Source organism: Bombina bombina, chromosome 1 (genome assembly GCF_027579735.1).
Source record: "Bombina bombina isolate aBomBom1 chromosome 1, aBomBom1.pri, whole genome shotgun sequence".
In the NCBI taxonomy this organism is placed as follows: domain Eukaryota; kingdom Metazoa; phylum Chordata; class Amphibia; order Anura; family Bombinatoridae; genus Bombina; species Bombina bombina.
Genome location: NC_069499.1, coordinates 1,534,155,076 through 1,534,172,578, shown reverse-complemented (window position 1 = coordinate 1,534,172,578; position 17,503 = coordinate 1,534,155,076). Strand labels below are relative to the sequence as shown.

General features: G+C 40.2%; 1 protein-coding gene across 1 annotated transcript in view; it reads right to left on the bottom strand.

Annotated features, from left to right (window-relative positions):
- The window catches only part of LOC128666882 (myosin-16-like), a 357,676-nt gene extending 341,580 nt beyond the window's left edge, over positions 1–16,096 (bottom strand). Inside the window, exons 1-2 of the mRNA XM_053721692.1 lie at positions 15,587–16,096; positions 4,131–4,217 (exon numbers count right to left, since the gene is read on the bottom strand). Coding sequence (XP_053577667.1) covers positions 4,131–4,217; positions 15,587–16,096 — 597 coding nt within the window. The remainder of the gene's footprint in view (positions 1–4,130; positions 4,218–15,586) is intronic.
- Between the last annotated feature and the right edge of the window lie 1,407 nt (positions 16,097–17,503).

Sequence of the window (17,503 nt, the reverse complement as noted above, 5' to 3'; positions counted from 1 at the left end):
GTATCTAATCCCAGTTCTGAGCTCTTGAGGAATCAGGTCTCTGACAGGCTGGCCCTGTTAGTGTTTCAATTCCTGCAGGTGCTGCCTACTTTATTTTTATCCAGTTAGGATATGTTTCTTTTCTTTCCGGAGCTTGAGACTGTTATAATCTTCCTTTTGAAAATATTTTCGTCTCTGGGATTTGGATACTAGCGATTTTATGGTTGCAATGGTTGTTGCTTCCGGCGAAGTCACAAAACATAAGTTAAGACAATGTTTAACCCTCAGAGCTTATTTGTCTGTTGTTTGTCTGTTTGTTTAGTCTAGCCCTGTTAGGGGTTGGAACTTTCCCTTAAGCTCTTGAACAGTTTATTGTACCCTGGTCAGCAGGTTGGTCCTGGTTGGGTACTTGTTCACTCTGTTCTTTTGAAGTTTATATCAGACATGTTGTATCCTTGTCAATAGGCTGATGCTGTTTGGGTAATAACTTTATTTACTTCTTGTTAAAGGTCATTCTTTTCTAGATGGCATGCTGGTCCTAGTTTCAGCTTGATGGGCCGTCTGACATTGGTTCGTACTCTATCCTACGTGTTTTGTCCCTGCATAATTTGCATGGCTAGCTGGGTTTAAGAATCTTGCTGTGGCAGTGTATTTGTAGTTCCTGAGGTCCTTTGGACAGGAACTGGAGTCCTCTATTCTGAGGGGGATCAGATGACTGCTTGGAGATCTTCAGTACCTGGTTAGGGGATGATTGTTCCCCTCTATTGGTACTCCTTTGTGGATCAAATTATCCTTCACCAGTGCTTTCTCCTCTTTTTGAGGCTTGCTGCCCCTTTTCACTTCTGCTTGTTTTTTGTGGTAGGTCTTCCGATCCTTTGATTGGGGAGACCCGGTTCTTCTAGACCATTTTTTTTCTTGTTGTATCCTCCTTTTAATCCTTATACTTGGGGATCTTAGGGATTGTTATGCAGTCTCTCTTGCCGTTGCCTACTAGGAGTTTCTTGGGATGATTGTTCATTCGTTAATTCCTTGTGCTATAGTTTTTCCAGGAATGATCCAGTTTGGATCTTTAGAGACTGTCATATTTCTCAATAAGGGATTAATTTCCAAGGTTGGAGTTTTGTTCTCTTTTGGTTCCTTCTTTTGTCTTCAGACTTTGTAGGTATTATCCTAGAAGCCCTTTGGGGCTGAGTTATCAGTCTTTGGGATACATCTTGAGAGATCAGAGTTTAAGACCCCATGAAGGGTTTGGGTGACTGCATCGATTCTGGTGCGATTTTCATTCCAGAAGGAGAATCTTGTGGTTGATCCACAAGGTTTTGGCCTTTTGATCCGGCTCCTGGTTTTGGGTGTCAGGATTTTTAACCTAGTCCTTGTCTTTGACTTGGCCTTTGGTTGTTCTGTTACCAGATTTTAATAGTCTTGGATATGTCCGGTGTCCGGTAGCAGGCTTGGTTTCCCAGGCCTGGGGAACTCTCCTTATTCCTACTGGGGCAGTTCCTTTTTCTCTTCTGGAGGGATGGAAGTTTTTCCTGGAAATTTCTGTACTAGAATATTCCTGGATTTCTTCATTTTCCTTCTATTTGGAAGGATCCGTTCTACTGTGCCTACCCAGTTGGCTCCTTCTGAGGTAGTTTTTCCTTCAGCTGTCTCTAGGAGTTTAGTGGTTTGAGGTTTCTCTTGTTGCAGTGTACCCTCCCTTAGGGTTTCTGAGGTATCCTGGATTCTGACTTAGTCTCTGGGTGTCGGTGCCTTCTTACAGTTTCTTTTCCTTAAAGAACTAGTGGTTGGAGATTCATTTGTGATCTCTGGTCTTTATCGATGCTGGGATTTTTTAATCTTTCTGGTCCTTGGGACATTGACAGTCACTTTGGTGTTAGGACTGTTAGATCGGAGTAGGGGTCAGGTATTATGACTGCTCTGTTTGGGCATCGACCTCCTATCTTGTCGCCCTCTGGACCTTTACTTAGGTTGGGAGGCCTTGCTGTTGGTTTGGGAACCTTCCCTTAGGGTTAGTTGGTTCTTCCTTATTGGTCAGAGGTTGTCCTTCCTTGTCCCATCTTCTAGTAGGGGAGGAGTTGGTTCGCCCTGCTTTCTGAGTTTTTTCTCTTGTCCTTTCCAGGGATGTCCTGGTGCACATTTGCTAGCTATTCAGTTGGCTAGTTACCATGTTTTGACGTTTAGTTGCACTGCCTACAGATGGAAGCCTGCGGCTTTCGTTTGTGGCATATACAGATGTTACTATTACGTTTCTGTTCTGCTCCCAGGGTTTTTATGACCTACGGGTGTTCAGTTTCTCTGTGCTATTTAGCTGTCTTTGGTAAGGTAGTCTTGTTCTACCTTTTGTCCTTTTGTGCCTGCTGGTACTTTGGTTCAGGTTAAGGCTTTCCTTTAATTCCTTTTGGATCCATGTAGGAGGTGATCTAGAATTTTTCCTTTATTTTGCTCTTCTCCTTCGGTAGAGTATTTCATATGGGACCTTATCCTCTTGCAGCCTGGAAGCCGTTTTTTTCAAAATTATGCTAGGGGCTTCTCTCTCTGTTTTATCCTTGAATCTTAGGGGATTGTTTTCTGGAGGTTCTTTCGGACCTTCTTATCTGATTCTTCCCTTCTTTCAGTAAGGAAGAATGTGGTGTGGGAGTCTGTTTGTTGTTTCCCTTGCCATTGTTCATGGAGATGTTTTTTGTTTTGTGTGCTTCTAGTGAGCGGGATTTTTGTCTCCTCTGAGGCGTGTGTGCTCAGTGGAGTCCTGCATTTAGTGTGATCTCTAACTGGGATTGTTATGGTTCTAATTAATAGGCAGTTACCTTGTCCTCTTTCCATATTTTTGTTCTCCTGCTTCTGTTGAGGTAGTTTTTTATCGGGAGTCCGGGTTGTGTCAGACTGTGGTGCCATCAGGTGGGTCACCTTTTTTTTCCGACCGTTTGCATTCAGTGTCCTCTATAAGCTTGGGTATTGTTTTCCCAAAACTAATGAATGCATCTGTGGACTCTCCCCATTTAAGAAGATAAACCTAAATTATGCTTACCAGATAATTTTCTTTTCTTCTGATGGGGAGAGTCCACAGCTCCCCACCCATGTTTTTTTTCATGGGGCGGCCTTAATTTTTTGTCCTTCTGGTACATTTTTTTCACCCTGATATTTCTCCTACTGTTCCTTGTTCCCTTGGCAGAATGACTGGGGGATGAGGGAAGTGGGGGAGGTATTTAAGCCTTTGGCTTGGGTGTCTTTGCCTCCTCCTGGTGGCCAGGTTCTGTATTTCCCAAAAGTAATGAATGCAGCTGTAGACTATCCCCATCAGAAGAAAAGACAATTATCTGGTAAGCATAATTTAAGTTTTAGTTACTGTTTGGCTAGCCATATAGTGCTCTTGCATATGAAACGCAACTTTTTTCTTTCATGATTTAGATAGAGAATACAATTTTAAAAATGTTTCCAATTTACTTCTATTATCAAATTTGGGTTATGTTATTCTTTGCTGAAGAGCTATCTAGATAGGTAGCATGCAAATGTCTTGAGCACCACACAACATAAAATATTGCTGCCATATAGTGCTCTTGCTAAGGTATAACATTGTTTCAAAAGTGCTGCCAAATAGTACTCCAGACATATGCCGGGGTCAAGTCTGTAGATCGGAATGAAGTTCAGAGGTAAACATTTGCCAGAAAAATCACGCAATTGCCAATCACGTGATATTAAGGCTTGGATTGGATCATAGGGGACTGCCTATGTTGCTAGGCACGCCCCCAGATCGATGTCATCAACTAAAAGCTGCAGTTCACCATATAAGATAAGACATTCTATGCCGTCTTAATGGCTTTAAAGCCCAGCGCTGTTAGGACAGCATGGAGAGTCCTAACATTGTGAAGAGGTTAAAAACCTCTTTCTTTTGAGCTCTGTCCAACACTCTCTAGAGAGGCCATAAAGCCAAATCTATAATGTCTGTTTTTATAATGCTCCAAATTTGCTAAACCAGCTATTGCATTTGCATAATTTGCAGGTTACAGAATTAGTTTTTGGTCTCTCAAGAGGTATTCAACGTACTTTGATGTCTTGATTTAGTACCCTGTTCTAAGCAATCCATTTGTGTAAGTTCACACATACATCTTAATAACGGACAAACACCCAAAATAAAAATATTAGTTGTATACCTGAGAAGCAGCAGATCCTCCCATCTCTTCAAGTCGATCATGTAGATCCTCAAGTTCTTTAGAAAGATCTGAACGCTGCCTTTCTACCTGTTAAAAAAAAAAATCCCAATGAGAATTACAGACATTTTGGGGAATTTTTAAAGTTGCACAAAATATAATTAAAGGGACACTGTACCCAAAAAAATTCTTTCGTGATTCAGATTGAGCATGCAATTGTAAGCAACTTTCTAATTTACTCCTATTATCAATTTTTCTTCGTTCTCTTGCTATAATTATTTGAAAAAGAAGGCATCTAAGCTTTTTTTTGGTTTCAGTACTCTGGACAGCAATTTTTTATTGGTGGATGAATTTATCCACCAATCAGCAAGGACAACCTAGGTTGTTCACCAAAAATGGGCCGGCATCTAAACTTACATTCTTGCATTTCAAATAAAGATACCAAGAGAATGAAGAAAATGTGATAATAGGAGTAAATTAGAAAGTTGCTTAAAATGTCATGCTCTATCTGAATCACAAAAGAAAATTTTTGGTTACACTGTCCCTTTAAAAGTAATATTTCTGTAATTCTAGTTCAGGTGAGAAGTGAAATTAAACATGAAAACATTTGTAAAGTAGGAGTATTTTTTTAAAAACATAATGGAAAGTTCACTCAGTATACTTAACCCTTTGATATATATTTATATATTTTTTTCTTATTTTTTCAGATCCCCAAGACTTATACCGTTGGAAAGGTTAGGCGATTACCTTTCCAACGGTCTTGGGGGTCTGTAGCTGCTTAGATACCTGAGAAACCGGCTTCTAAGCAGCATGCCCCATTTCCCTATACTGTCTATTGTATTTTTTAAATAAAGTTGTGCAGTGACATCATCACTTCGTTGCGTGTGATGTCACTGCACAAAAAGTGAAGCCCCGGTGATGCCTGTCACTATACAGGCCCGAAGGCAGGGGTGGGAGTCAATGGGGGCCCCAGATTTCCCTTAAGGTGGGTGAGTGCTAGCGATGGCTCTGAGCCGTCGTCAGCACAAGACAGGGAAAATTTGCTACGGCTCAGAGCCGTTGTTAGCACTCAAAGGGTTAAAAAAAGTAATTAAAAGCAAACTTTCAATTCTTCTCGATGCCGCCAAATGTAACTGTACATAAAGAATGTCCACAGCACCCTCACCTTTATGCCATCTTTATTGCGGGAAGTGAAATACAATGCAACATTTTGGTGCAATACCTTTAATCATGCATCTTAATTACCCCGAAACCTCTTAATTACCCTGAAATGTTTCATTGTATTTTACTGTTCGCAATAAAGATGGCATAAAGGTGAAGGTGCTGTGGACATTCTTTAAGTATGGTTCTATTGAGGGATATAGCAGTATTCAAATAGCTGCTGAACTTCCTATTGTATATGGTAAATGTAACTGTAATATATAAGAAAAAAAATAACCAGCGTGGATAAAAATCAGTGATTTTTGAAAAAAAAAAACAAATTTTTTTTTAAATTAAATGCTTTTTGAGGAAATATCTACCTAAAGAGAGTTTTGTTTTAATTTTTTTTCCAATTTACCTAAATTTTCAAAATGTGCATAATCTCTTTAAATGCACACGTTGAGGTAGCAGCTCCTACTGAGCATGTGCATAGTATATACATATACCCATTTTGCGATTGGCTGGTGGCTGTCAAGTGATACAGTGAAAGGTAAAAGAGAATTAACTTTGGAATTTGACAGAAACAATCTACTACTCATTTGAAATTCTAAGGCCTAGATTTAAAGTTTTGTCGGTAAAGACCCGCGTAGCTAACGCAGCTTTTTTTCCTACCGCTGCTTCCAAACAACGCTGGTATTTAGAGTTGTCTGAAGGGCTGTGTTAGGCTTCAAAAAGGGTGCGTTGAGCCTAATGTACCGCCACTTCAACCCTCAATACCAGCGTTGCTTATGGTAGCGGTAAGCAGCTAAAACGTGCTAGTGCACGATTCCCCCATAGGAAACAAAGGGCCGTTTGGGCTGAAAAAAAACCTAACACATGCAAAAAAGCAGCGTTCAGCTCCTAACGCAGCCCCATTGTTTCCTATGGGGAAACACTTTCTAAGTCTGCACCTAACACCCTAACATGAACCCCGAGTCTAAACACCCCTAACCTTACACTTATTAACCCCTAATCTGCCGCCCCCGCTATCGCTGACACCTGCATTATATTATTAACCTCTAATCTGCCGCTCCGTACAACGCCGCAACCTACATTATACCTATGTACCCCTAATCTGCTGCCCCTAACATCGCCGACCCCTATATTATATTTATTAACCCCTAATCCCACCCCCCCCAACGTCGCCGCTACCTTACCTACACTTAGGTATTAACCCCAAATCTGCCTACCGGACCTCGCCGCTACTCTTATAAAGTTATTAACCCCTAAACCGCCGCACTCCCGCCTCGCAAACCCTATAATTAATAGTATTAACCCCTAATCTGCCCTCCATAACATCGCCGCCACCTAACTTCAAGTATTAACCCCTAATCTGCCGACCGGACATCGCTGCTACTATAATAAATGTATTAACCCCTAAAGCTAAGTCTAACCCTAACACCCCCCTAAATTAAATATAATTTTAATCTAACTAAATAAATTAAATATTATTAACTAAAGTATTCCTATTTAAATCTAAATACTTAACTGTAAAATAAACCCTAATATAGCTACAATATAACGAATAATTATATTGTAGCTATTTTAGGATTTATATTTATTTTACAGGCAACTTTGTATTTATTTTAACTAGGTTCAATAGCTATTAAATAGTTATTTACTATTTAATAGCTACCTAGTTAAAATAATTACAAAACAACTACACTATGAATACATAAATTAAATCAATTAACTACAAGTACCTACAATTACATAAACTAAACTAAATTACAAAAAAAAAAAACACTAAATTACAAAAATAAATAAAGATTACAAGAATTTTAAGCTAATTATACCTACTCTAAGCCCCCTAATAAAATAACAAAGCCCCCCAAAATAATAAAGGTCCCTACCCTATTCTAAATTAAAAAGTAACCAACCAGCTCTTTTACCAGCCCTTAAAAGGGCTTTTTGCAGGGCATGCCCCAAAGTAAACTGCTCTTTGGCCTGTAAAAAAAAAACACAGTACCACCCCCCAACATTACAACCCACCACCCACATACCCCTACTCTAACCCAAACCCCCATTAAATAAACCTAACACTACCCCCTGAAGATCTCCCTACCTTGAGTCGTGTTCACCCAGCCGGGCACCGATGGACCAAAGAGGACATCCGGAGCGGCAGAAGTCTTCATCCTATCCGGGCAGAAGAGGACATCCGGACCAGCAGACATCTTCATCCAAGCGGCATCTTCTATCTTCATCCATCCGACGAGGAGTGGCTCCATCTTCAAGACCTCTGGCGCGGAACATTCTCTTCCTTCCGACGACTACCGACGAATGAAGGTTCCTTTAAGTGACGTCATCCAAGATGGTGTCCCTCGAATTCCGATTGGCTGATAGGATTCTATCAGCCAATCGGAATTATGGTAGGAAAAATCTGATTGGCTGATTGAATCAGCCAATCAGATTCAAGTTCAATCGGATTGGCTGATCCAATCAGCCAATCAGATTGAGCTTGCATTCTATTGGCTGATCGGAACAGCCAATAGAATGCAAGCTCAATCTGATTGGATCAGATTTTTCCTACCTTAATTCTGATTGGCTGATAGAATCCTATCAGCCAATCTGAATTCGAGGGATGCCATCTTGGATGACGTCACTTAAAGGAACCTTCATTCGTCGGTAGTCGTTGGAAGAAAGAGGATGTTCCGCGCCGGAGGTCTTGAAGATGGAGCCGCTCCTCGTCGGATGGATGAAGATAGAAGATGCCGCTTGGATGAAGATGTCTGCCGGTCCGGATGTCCTCTTCTGCCCGGATAGGATGAAGACTTCTGCCGCTCCGGATGTCATCTTTTGGTCCATCGGTGCCCGGCTGGGTGAAGACGACTCAAGGTAGGGAGATCTTCAGGGGGGTAGTGTTAGGTTTATTTAAGGGGGGTTTGGGTTAGAGTAGGGGTATGTGGGTGGTGGGTTGTAATGTTGGGGGGTGGTATTGTGTTTTGTTTTTTCAGGCAAAAGAGCTGTTTACTTTAGGGCATGCCCCGCAAAAAGCCCTTTTAAGGGCTGGTAAAAGAGCTGGTTGGTTACTTTTTAGTTTAGAATAGGGTAGGGACTTTTATTATTTTGGGGGGCTTTGTTATTTTATTAGGGGGCTTAGAGTAGGTGTAATTAGCTTAAAATTCTTGTAATCTTTTTTTTATTTTTTGTAATTTAGTGGGGCTTTTTTGTAATTTAGTTTAGTTTATTTAATTGTAGGTAATTGTAGGTACTTGTAGTTAATTGATTTAATTTATTTATTGATAGTGTAGTGTTAGGTTTAATTGTAACTTAGGTTAGGATTTATTTTACTGGTAATTTTGTAATTATTTTAACTAGGTAGCTATTAAATAGTAAATAACTATTTAATAGCTATTGTACCTGGTTAAAATAAATACAAAGTTGCCTGTAAAATAAATATAAATCCTAAAATAGCTACAATATAATTATTTGTTATATTGTAGCTATATTAGGGTTTATTTTACAGGTAAGTATTTAGCTTTAAATAGGAATACTTTAGTTAATAATATTTAATTTATTTCGTTAGATTAAAATTATATTTAATTTAGGGGGGTGTTAGGGTTAGGGTTAGACTTAGCTTTAGGGGTTAATACATTTATTATAGTAGCGGCGATGTCCGGTCGGCAGATTAGGGGTTAATACTTGAAGTTAGGTGGCGGCGATGTTAGGGAGGGCGGATTAGGGGTTAATACTATTTATTATAGGGTTTGCGAGGCGGGAGTGCGGCGGTTTAGGGGTTAATAACTTTATTAGTGTAGCGGCGAGGTCCGGTCAGCAGATTTGGGGTAAATACCTAAGTGTAGGTAAGGTAGCGGTGACGTTGGCGGGAGGCAGATTAGGGGTTAATAAATATAGGGGTCGGCGATGTTAGGGGCAGCAGATTAGGGGTTCATAGGGATAATGTAAGTGGCGGCGGTGTGCGGTCAGCAGATTAGGGGTTAAAAATATTTACTATAGTGGCGGCGATGTGGGGGGACCTCGGTTTAGGGGTACATAGGTAGTTTATGGGTGTTAGTGTACTTTAGAGTACAGTAGTTAAGAGCTTTATAAACCGGCATTAGCCCAGAAAGCTCTTAACTACTGACTTTTTTCTGCGGCTGGAGTCTTGTCGGTAGAGGGTCTACCGCTCACTTCAGCCAAGACTCTAAATACCAGTGTTAGGAAGATCCCATTGAAAAGATAGGATACGCAATTTACGTAAGGGGATCTGCGGTATGGAAAAGTCACGGCTAGAAAGTGAGTGTTAGACCCTTACCTACACGACTCTAAATACCAGCGGCCGGCCAAAAGCAGCGTTAGGACCCCTTAACGCTGCTTTTGACGGCTAACGCAGAACTCTAAATCTAGCCGTATGTCTTTTTAGCATGCATTTGTCGATGCAATTCTTATGTATTTACTGGTTCTTTGAGTGCTAACTATGACAAATATAATTGTAATAATATATTGTCTATTCAAATTTTTTTATTTATGTAGTATATGGCTTTTTTACATTAGTTCACTAATATAAGGCTATATAACGAGGAACACTATTTTGCGCTCCTGCTTGAAGGTGAAAGGGATTCATGATTTGGATAGAACACACAATTTTAAACAACTTTCCAATTTATGTCTATTATCAAATTTGCTTCATTATCTTGTTATCCTTTGCTGAAGGAACAGCATTGCACTACTGGCAGCTAACTGAACACAGCTAGTTAGCCAATCACAAGAGACAAAGGTGTGCAGGCACCATTCAGCAGCTAGCTCCCACTAGTGTAGGATATGAGCATATTCTATTTCAACAAGGGATACCAAGAGAACAAAGCATATTTGAAAATAGAAGTGAATATAAAAGTGTCTTAAAATGACATGCTCTATCTGATGCATGCAAGTTATATTTTGAATTTCCTATCCCTTTGCTAGATTGAGGTTTTTCCCATGCATCGGGTTGTGCTTGTATTACAAGTTGAAAGTAAAAAGTTACAGCGTGAACGAAAACCAGACGCATTAAAAATGTTGAACTTCGAATATCGCAACCATGTTAATGTATTCTCCCATAGGGGCCTATTTATTAATGTGCAAGTGGACATGATACGATGTAGCATATCATGTCCGCCGCACATCGATAAATACTGACAGTATACGCTGTCGGCATTTATCATTCCACCAGCAGTTCTTGTGAACTGCTGGTGCAATGCCGCCCCCTGCAATCGGCCGCTAGCAGGGGGGTGTCAATCAACCCGATTGTATTTGATCAGGTTGATTTTGATTTCTGTCCGCGGCTTCATAACCTCTGTTTCTGGCGAGTCTTCAGGGCAAGGGGCATCAAACTCCATTCGGAACTTGATAAATCGGCCCCATAAACTTGAATGGAGTGTGCAAAATGAAAAAAAAAAAAACACCCATACTCATGCACTAACCTGACTGTGTTTATTCAAGAGAGATAAACCTGACATGAATTATGATTACTTCACATTCCAATGTTCTTAACATATAAAAAATGGTGTGAATTTTTTGGTAAAATATATATCTAATTATCTATATAAATGATTGTATATATATATATACATACAGTATCTCACAAAAGAGAGTACACCCCTCACATTTTTGTAAAACACTGAAGAAATTATACTTTGCTACAATGTAAAGTAGTGAGTGTACAGCCTGTATAACAGTGTAAACTTGCTTCCCCACAAAATAACTCAAAACACAGCCATTAATGTCTAAACCATTAACAACAAAAGTGAGTACACCCCTAAGTGGAAATGTCCAAATTTGGCCCAATTAGCCATTTTTCCTCCTCGGTGTCATGTGACTCGCTAGTGTTACAAGGTCTCAGGTGTTAATGGGGAGCAGGTGTGTTAAATTTGTTGTTATCTCTCATACTGGTCACTGGAAGTTCAACATGGCACCTCATGGCAAAGAACTCTCTGCGGATCTGAAAAAAAGAATTGTTGTTCTAAATAAAGATGGCCTAGGCTATAAGAAGATTGCCAAGACCCTGAAACTGAGCTGTAGCATGGTGAGCAAGACCCTACAGCAGTTTCACAGAACAGGTTTCACTCAGAACAGGCCTCGCCATGGTCGACCAAAGAAGTTGAGGGCACATGCTCAGCGTCATATCCAGAGGTTGTCTTCGGAAAATAGACATATGAGTGCTGCCAGCATTGCTGCAGAGGTTGAAGGTGTGGGGGGTCAGTGCTCAGATCATAAGCCGCACACTGCATGCCTGTCGTCCCAGAAGGAATACTTTTCTAAAGATGATGCACAAGAAAGCCACGCAAACAGTTTGTTGAAGACAAGCAGACTAAGGACATGGATTACTGGAACCATGTCCTGCGGTTTGATGAGACCAATATAAACTTATTTGGTTCAGATGGTGTCAAGCATGTGTGGCGGTAACCAGGTGAGGAGTACTAAGACAAGTGTGTCTTGCCTACAGTCAACCATGGTGGTGGGAGTGTCATAGTCTGGGCCTGCATCAGCACTGCCGGCACTGGGGAGCTGCAGTTTATAGAGGGAACCATGAATGCCAACATGTACTGTGACATACTGAAGCAGAGCATGATCAGTATTCCATGGCAGTATTCCAACATGATAATGACCCCAAACACACCTCCAAGATGACCAATGCCTTGCTAAAGAAGCTGAGGGTAAAGGTGATAGACTGGCCAAGCATGTCTCCAGACCTAAACCCTATTAAGCATCTGTGGTGCATCCTCAAACAGAAGGTGGGGGAGCGCAAGGTCTCTAACACCCACCAGCTCTTTGATGTCGCCATGGAGGAGTGGAAGAGAACTCCAGTGGCAACATGTGAAGCTCTGGTGAACTCCATGCCCAAGAGGGTTAAGGAAATGCTGGAAAATAATGGTGGCCAAACAAAATATTGACACTTTGGTCCCAATTTGGACATTTCCACTTAAGGATGTACTCACTTTTGTTGCCAACGGTTTAGACATTAATGGCTGTGTGTTGAGTTATTTTGAGGGGACAGCAAATTTACACTGTTATACATGCTGTGCACTCATTACTTTACATTGTAGCAAAGTGTCATTTCTTCAGTGTTGTCACATGAAAAGATATAGTAAAATATTTACAAAAATGTGAGGGGTGTACTCACTTTTGTGAGATACTGTATATATAGTTATAGATATTTACAGATATACAGTTCTAATCAAAATTATTCAACCCCCATTGCAAATCAGGTTTATTGTCAAAATATATAGACTTTCAGCTGTTTGCAATGAACAAATCAAGCAAAAGCAATTGAAATAGCTCAACACAATGAATGCTTCAAGTGGTTTCCCCAAATTCATCTGAAAATGCAACTTTTAATGAACTTGTCTGAAAATTATTCAACCCCCTTCATGGATCTTAAGTACCCTTCAAGCATCTTAAGTACTTGTAATCTAGCCCTATTTTGTCAAAATTGCAAATTCCATTTTCAAGCTCCAGATATTTCTGAAATCCAGCATGGTCTTCTTCTGATTTAAGCTCTCAATTAAGTCCCATCATCAAACTATTATATCAGGCAAAACTTTTTACCACTACAAAACAAGCTCCAGCACCTACCTTTTAAGCACCCAGTCTATACTAGCTATAGCAAATATTTTAGCAAATTTGTTGGAAAAAAGCAAATGGCAGCATTCATTAACATATTTGTACGTCTAGCTCTGATGACTTTGATTTTTTTTTTTTTTTTAAATATATTTTTATTGAGGTTTTCAGCAACACAATAGTATAATCATGTACAGCAGATGTTAAATGTTACATATGATTTAACTGTTACATTGTGAGAATATCTTAACAAAAGGGAAAACAGAATATCAGCATATATGATAACAAATGCATTGAGTTTTAGAACCTCTTTTCTTATCCGGTGTAATTTCCTCCAAAAACACGAAGGACCACTCATGGATCCTAAAGAAAAAGTTTAAAGAACAGTACAGGAGGCATTCTTACCTATGAATGAATGGCATAGTAAAATATGTAGGTGGGTTGCATTGAGTTCATAGGTAGTGAAAGTGCGGCATAGGCTAGATAAGCCGCATATTTAACTCTCCTATTACGGGAGATATATTATGTAGGGGGGGGAGGTGGTAATTTGCAAAAGAGGCCTCTGGAAAATTTGTAGGAGTCCAAGGGTATAATATATACTAAGAGTCAAAGTTGAGACAAATGATGGGGTATGAGTCTTGCTCAATGGAGCCAACCCACTAACAACCCAAAGTAGCAATAAAATTAGACCTGTGGACCTCCTAGCAAAAAAAAAAAGTATAATATATGAGGAGGGGTAATAGCTTAAGTTTGCTGGGAATCAGGTTTTTAGCCTCAAGAGCAGAAAAATAAAAATAGAAATAGGAGTGATCTAGGGACAAATTGAGCTACGGTGTTATATGACACATAAGGGCATGAGGGACGATGCTCTTAGAGTGGACAAGCTGTGTGTGATGGCTAATTCCAAATGTAACGCCTATTGTAGGATACCCGCAGGTCCAGCCTGCTGGAACCATAAGCTGTAGAGGTTGTAAGCATCAATCATATACTAGACAGTATGTATAAAACAGGATGAAAACATAAATAATACATAATAAACCAAGTTACTATGCAACTCCAATAAACCTGCTAAGCGTGATACACAATAATTATATATAGCAAATGAATGTTTTAAGACCTTGGATGGCTGTTCGCCAACCTAAACTTAGATGGGATAAGCTTCATAAGAGAAGCCAGTACGTCGTGATGTGAGGGGAGGAGGTGATGGTTTAAATGCTATAGAACTCTCATATGACTAAGATATAGATAGTTTGTTAGAGATAGGATACTGAAAGACGCTAACCTCCTCTACCCTTCCTGTCGTTCTTGGAAAGTATTGCAGTACAATCAAATAATTATTAGCTGTACAAGTATGCCATATAGATGACAGCAACAACTGGATACATTTTCCATGCGGTTATCAAAATAGTAGGTACACAGCAATAACCTGTAATGCTAGCCGAATAAAGGTAGTTAAGTAGGTCCACATAGACTTTATACATACTAGGTAGGCATTACTTGAGTGATATTAATAGTTAGCATGCTGCAAAGTGCAGGTTTTAACTAAGATTCAAGGTTATACCAAGTCTCTAAACACAAGGGAAAAGTAGTGTGAATATTGAGGCTATCAGCTAGTACCATGGAGTAAGAATGACTAGTATAAAGGGTCCACAGTTTCATCAACGATACCCCCTATATAGACAGAGAGCAGAAATGTAATTATATCAGGACCAGGCTAAATGCGGATTTGTAATCTACTCTTGCAACCATTTAAACCATATCCCTCGGGTACGGGCCCTATACCCAAAGGCTGGTGTATAAGCTATGATAAAAAGTTAGGTAGGTCCTGACGGAAAGTCACCCTTTGACTCTAAACTATAGCCATCGCATTGCCTACTTTCTAGCAAGAAAGAAAACTGTGACCAAGAAGTGAATGCTTATACTTAACAAAAAACTAAGGCCATAAGCTTGCGCAAGAAAACTACAATGAGAACATAACCTTACTTACGACATGGCTGGGGCGTGTCGAGTTAACTATAGAACATATTTTAGGCTAAGGTTTCCCATACGCTTAGGGAGAGGGAACAACAGCTCACAACCCCAAAAGTGAGCATACATGTCAGCGAGCACACTTTTGTACAGTCTTATCTCTTAAGGGTTAGGCTAGATCATTAGATAAATTGCTTGTTAGGACACGTGCATCATTACAGATATCTGAAATTACTCATATGAGTCTCACAGGACTCCCATGTTTATCTAGATTTGGAGGCTGCTCCCATCATCTAACAGTCATTCATTCTCTTATATATAAGAAAGTTGTGAAAACAAGACAAAAGTAATGTGACACACAAGTGCAGAGTACATTTGAGGAACTCCAGTCGAGCACATGCTTTACATTGCTGAATATTGTAGGACATCATCAGTATATTTAGTGTAAATTCTCCTCTCGTCACTATTTAAACATACAAGACAACTGTTGCATATAGTTTGAACTGTCTGGCTATATGTAATTAAACATGTTTATAAAGTAACTGTAAATAGAAGAGCCTCATACTACACTGCAATGAAGATCCTTGTAGACAGTAAAAATTTAGGCTATGGCAGCTCAGCTGAAGTATAACTATAAATGTCACCTGCTAGGATACTGACTGCAATCTATTAGTGTGGAGTGTCCGTTATTCCGCGTGGTCTCTCTGATCAAATTTTGTAGACTGGGTGAGAGAGCAGTGATGCGGTACGCTAGAAGGGAAAGTTTTTTACCCCACTCCAGTCCGCAAGATAGAAGGCATTTCTTGAACTAGCTGCAATAGACAGCTCCCGGTATCACCATTTCCTCTCCAGGGCGCCATATTCAGAGCCGCGCGTGCGGCCAGGTGAAAGAACCTCTCACCGCTACAAGTGCTCGAGGATTCTCCCAGGGCCTCCCCCTTCGTGTATGAGTGACGCAGCATAAGGGCGCCCTTCAAAGTAACTCCCAATGCCGATCCATGCCTGTGATCAGATTCCAGCACAGAAGGGTTCCCATCTGAAGAAGAGAAGGAGGATCTCCAATGATCTGAAGATGTAGCCACCACCACAGTCTGGTGCACACGAATACCTGTAGGTATGCCATTTTCATCTCTTTCTAGAGTTCCATCTCCTCGTTTAGCCTGGAAAGCCGGTGTGGGGCTCTGTGGTGTCACGGTGGGGAGCTTTGGTATAAGCATTTCCAATAGCCTGAAGGAGGTCTCAATATAGCTCAAGGCTATCCGCTCCCAGTCAGCCTCAGTCGCCATTTTTCTTTTTTTTTCAGAGAGCCGTATTTCGCAACTGGCATCTCCACTGAAGCTATCTGAACAGCTCGGTTCGGACAAGTAGGTACAGATAGTGAGCCACCAAGTAGGTATTATGAGCTGCAGGTCCCACTATGGCTATCATAGTTCTTAAACTGCGCCAGCTGTCTCCATCTGCGTAGCTGTACTACAGGGCTTGAATTGGGGTTAATTTTAAGATATAAGTTCCCAAAGTTGATTGACAGAGTGCTTTATAAAGAGAGCTAACAGGGGTCTTCAAACTAGCTGAAAAAGTATATATCAATTCATATTTTTATCCCTTTTATCTGGATTAAGAGCCAGAGCTCTTGTGAAGCACGTCTGGTTGCTTGGATAGCTGGCTCCGCCCCCACTTTGATATTTTTTTTTTTAACACATTCCATCATCATATGTATTTTTAATGCCCCACATTAGGATAAATGCAGTTCCTTTTTTTAACCTGAACAAGAAGAAACAAATTTCCCCCAGTAGGAAGTGTTGTATATTTTTCTAGCCTATTAATATCTCCCTAGATCTTTCTGATGTCACAGAGCTTTAAATGTACCAAACTGGCATTAAAGGGATATAAAAGTGCAAAAAGAAACCTCTCTAATATGTTAGAACATGTTATTCCTACTCCATTGCTTGCAAACAACTGTGTGTTTAGCCCCTTAAGAAGAATTAAACACATAGTTAAAGTCAGATCCTAAACAGCTTACAGCAATGCACTATTGGGAGCTAGCTGAACACATCTGATGAGCCGCCAAGGGACAAATGAGTGTAGCCACCAATTAAAAACTCACTCCCAGTAGTGTAAGATACATACATACACTTTTCAAAAAAGGATTCCAATAGAACAAAAATAGCAGAGGCGGCTTTACCATTAGGCCAAATAGGCGATTGCCTTAGGCCTCATGCATGAGCATTGGAAAATGTGCCCTTTTTTCTCAGATCAAACATGTGTTGGTGGCATAGTAGCCCAGCACTTTGGCTTCCTCCAAGCACAGTCATACAGTGTAATATTCACAAGCATAAACTGTAATACCCTCTGTTTTGAGGGCATTTGGGACACTTTTAGAAAATGAACTAGAAGTCTCACCTCTGGTTAATTTTTGGAGCGCTAATTGCTACCGCAAACTCACGGTAGCAATAATCAGCCACTTGTAATGTCTGGTTAATTATTGCAGTCCCGCAAATGGGCGCTCCACTTGTAATCTAGCCCTTGTTCTATTATCTAGTTTTTATTTGTACTGTTGGTATTTTTTCTTGAAACTCATACCTAGGTATACTCAGGAGCAGCAATGCACTACTGAGAGCTAGCTGCTGATTGATGGTTGCACATATATGACTCTTATTTTTGCCTCACCAGATTTGATCAGCTAGCTCCCAGTA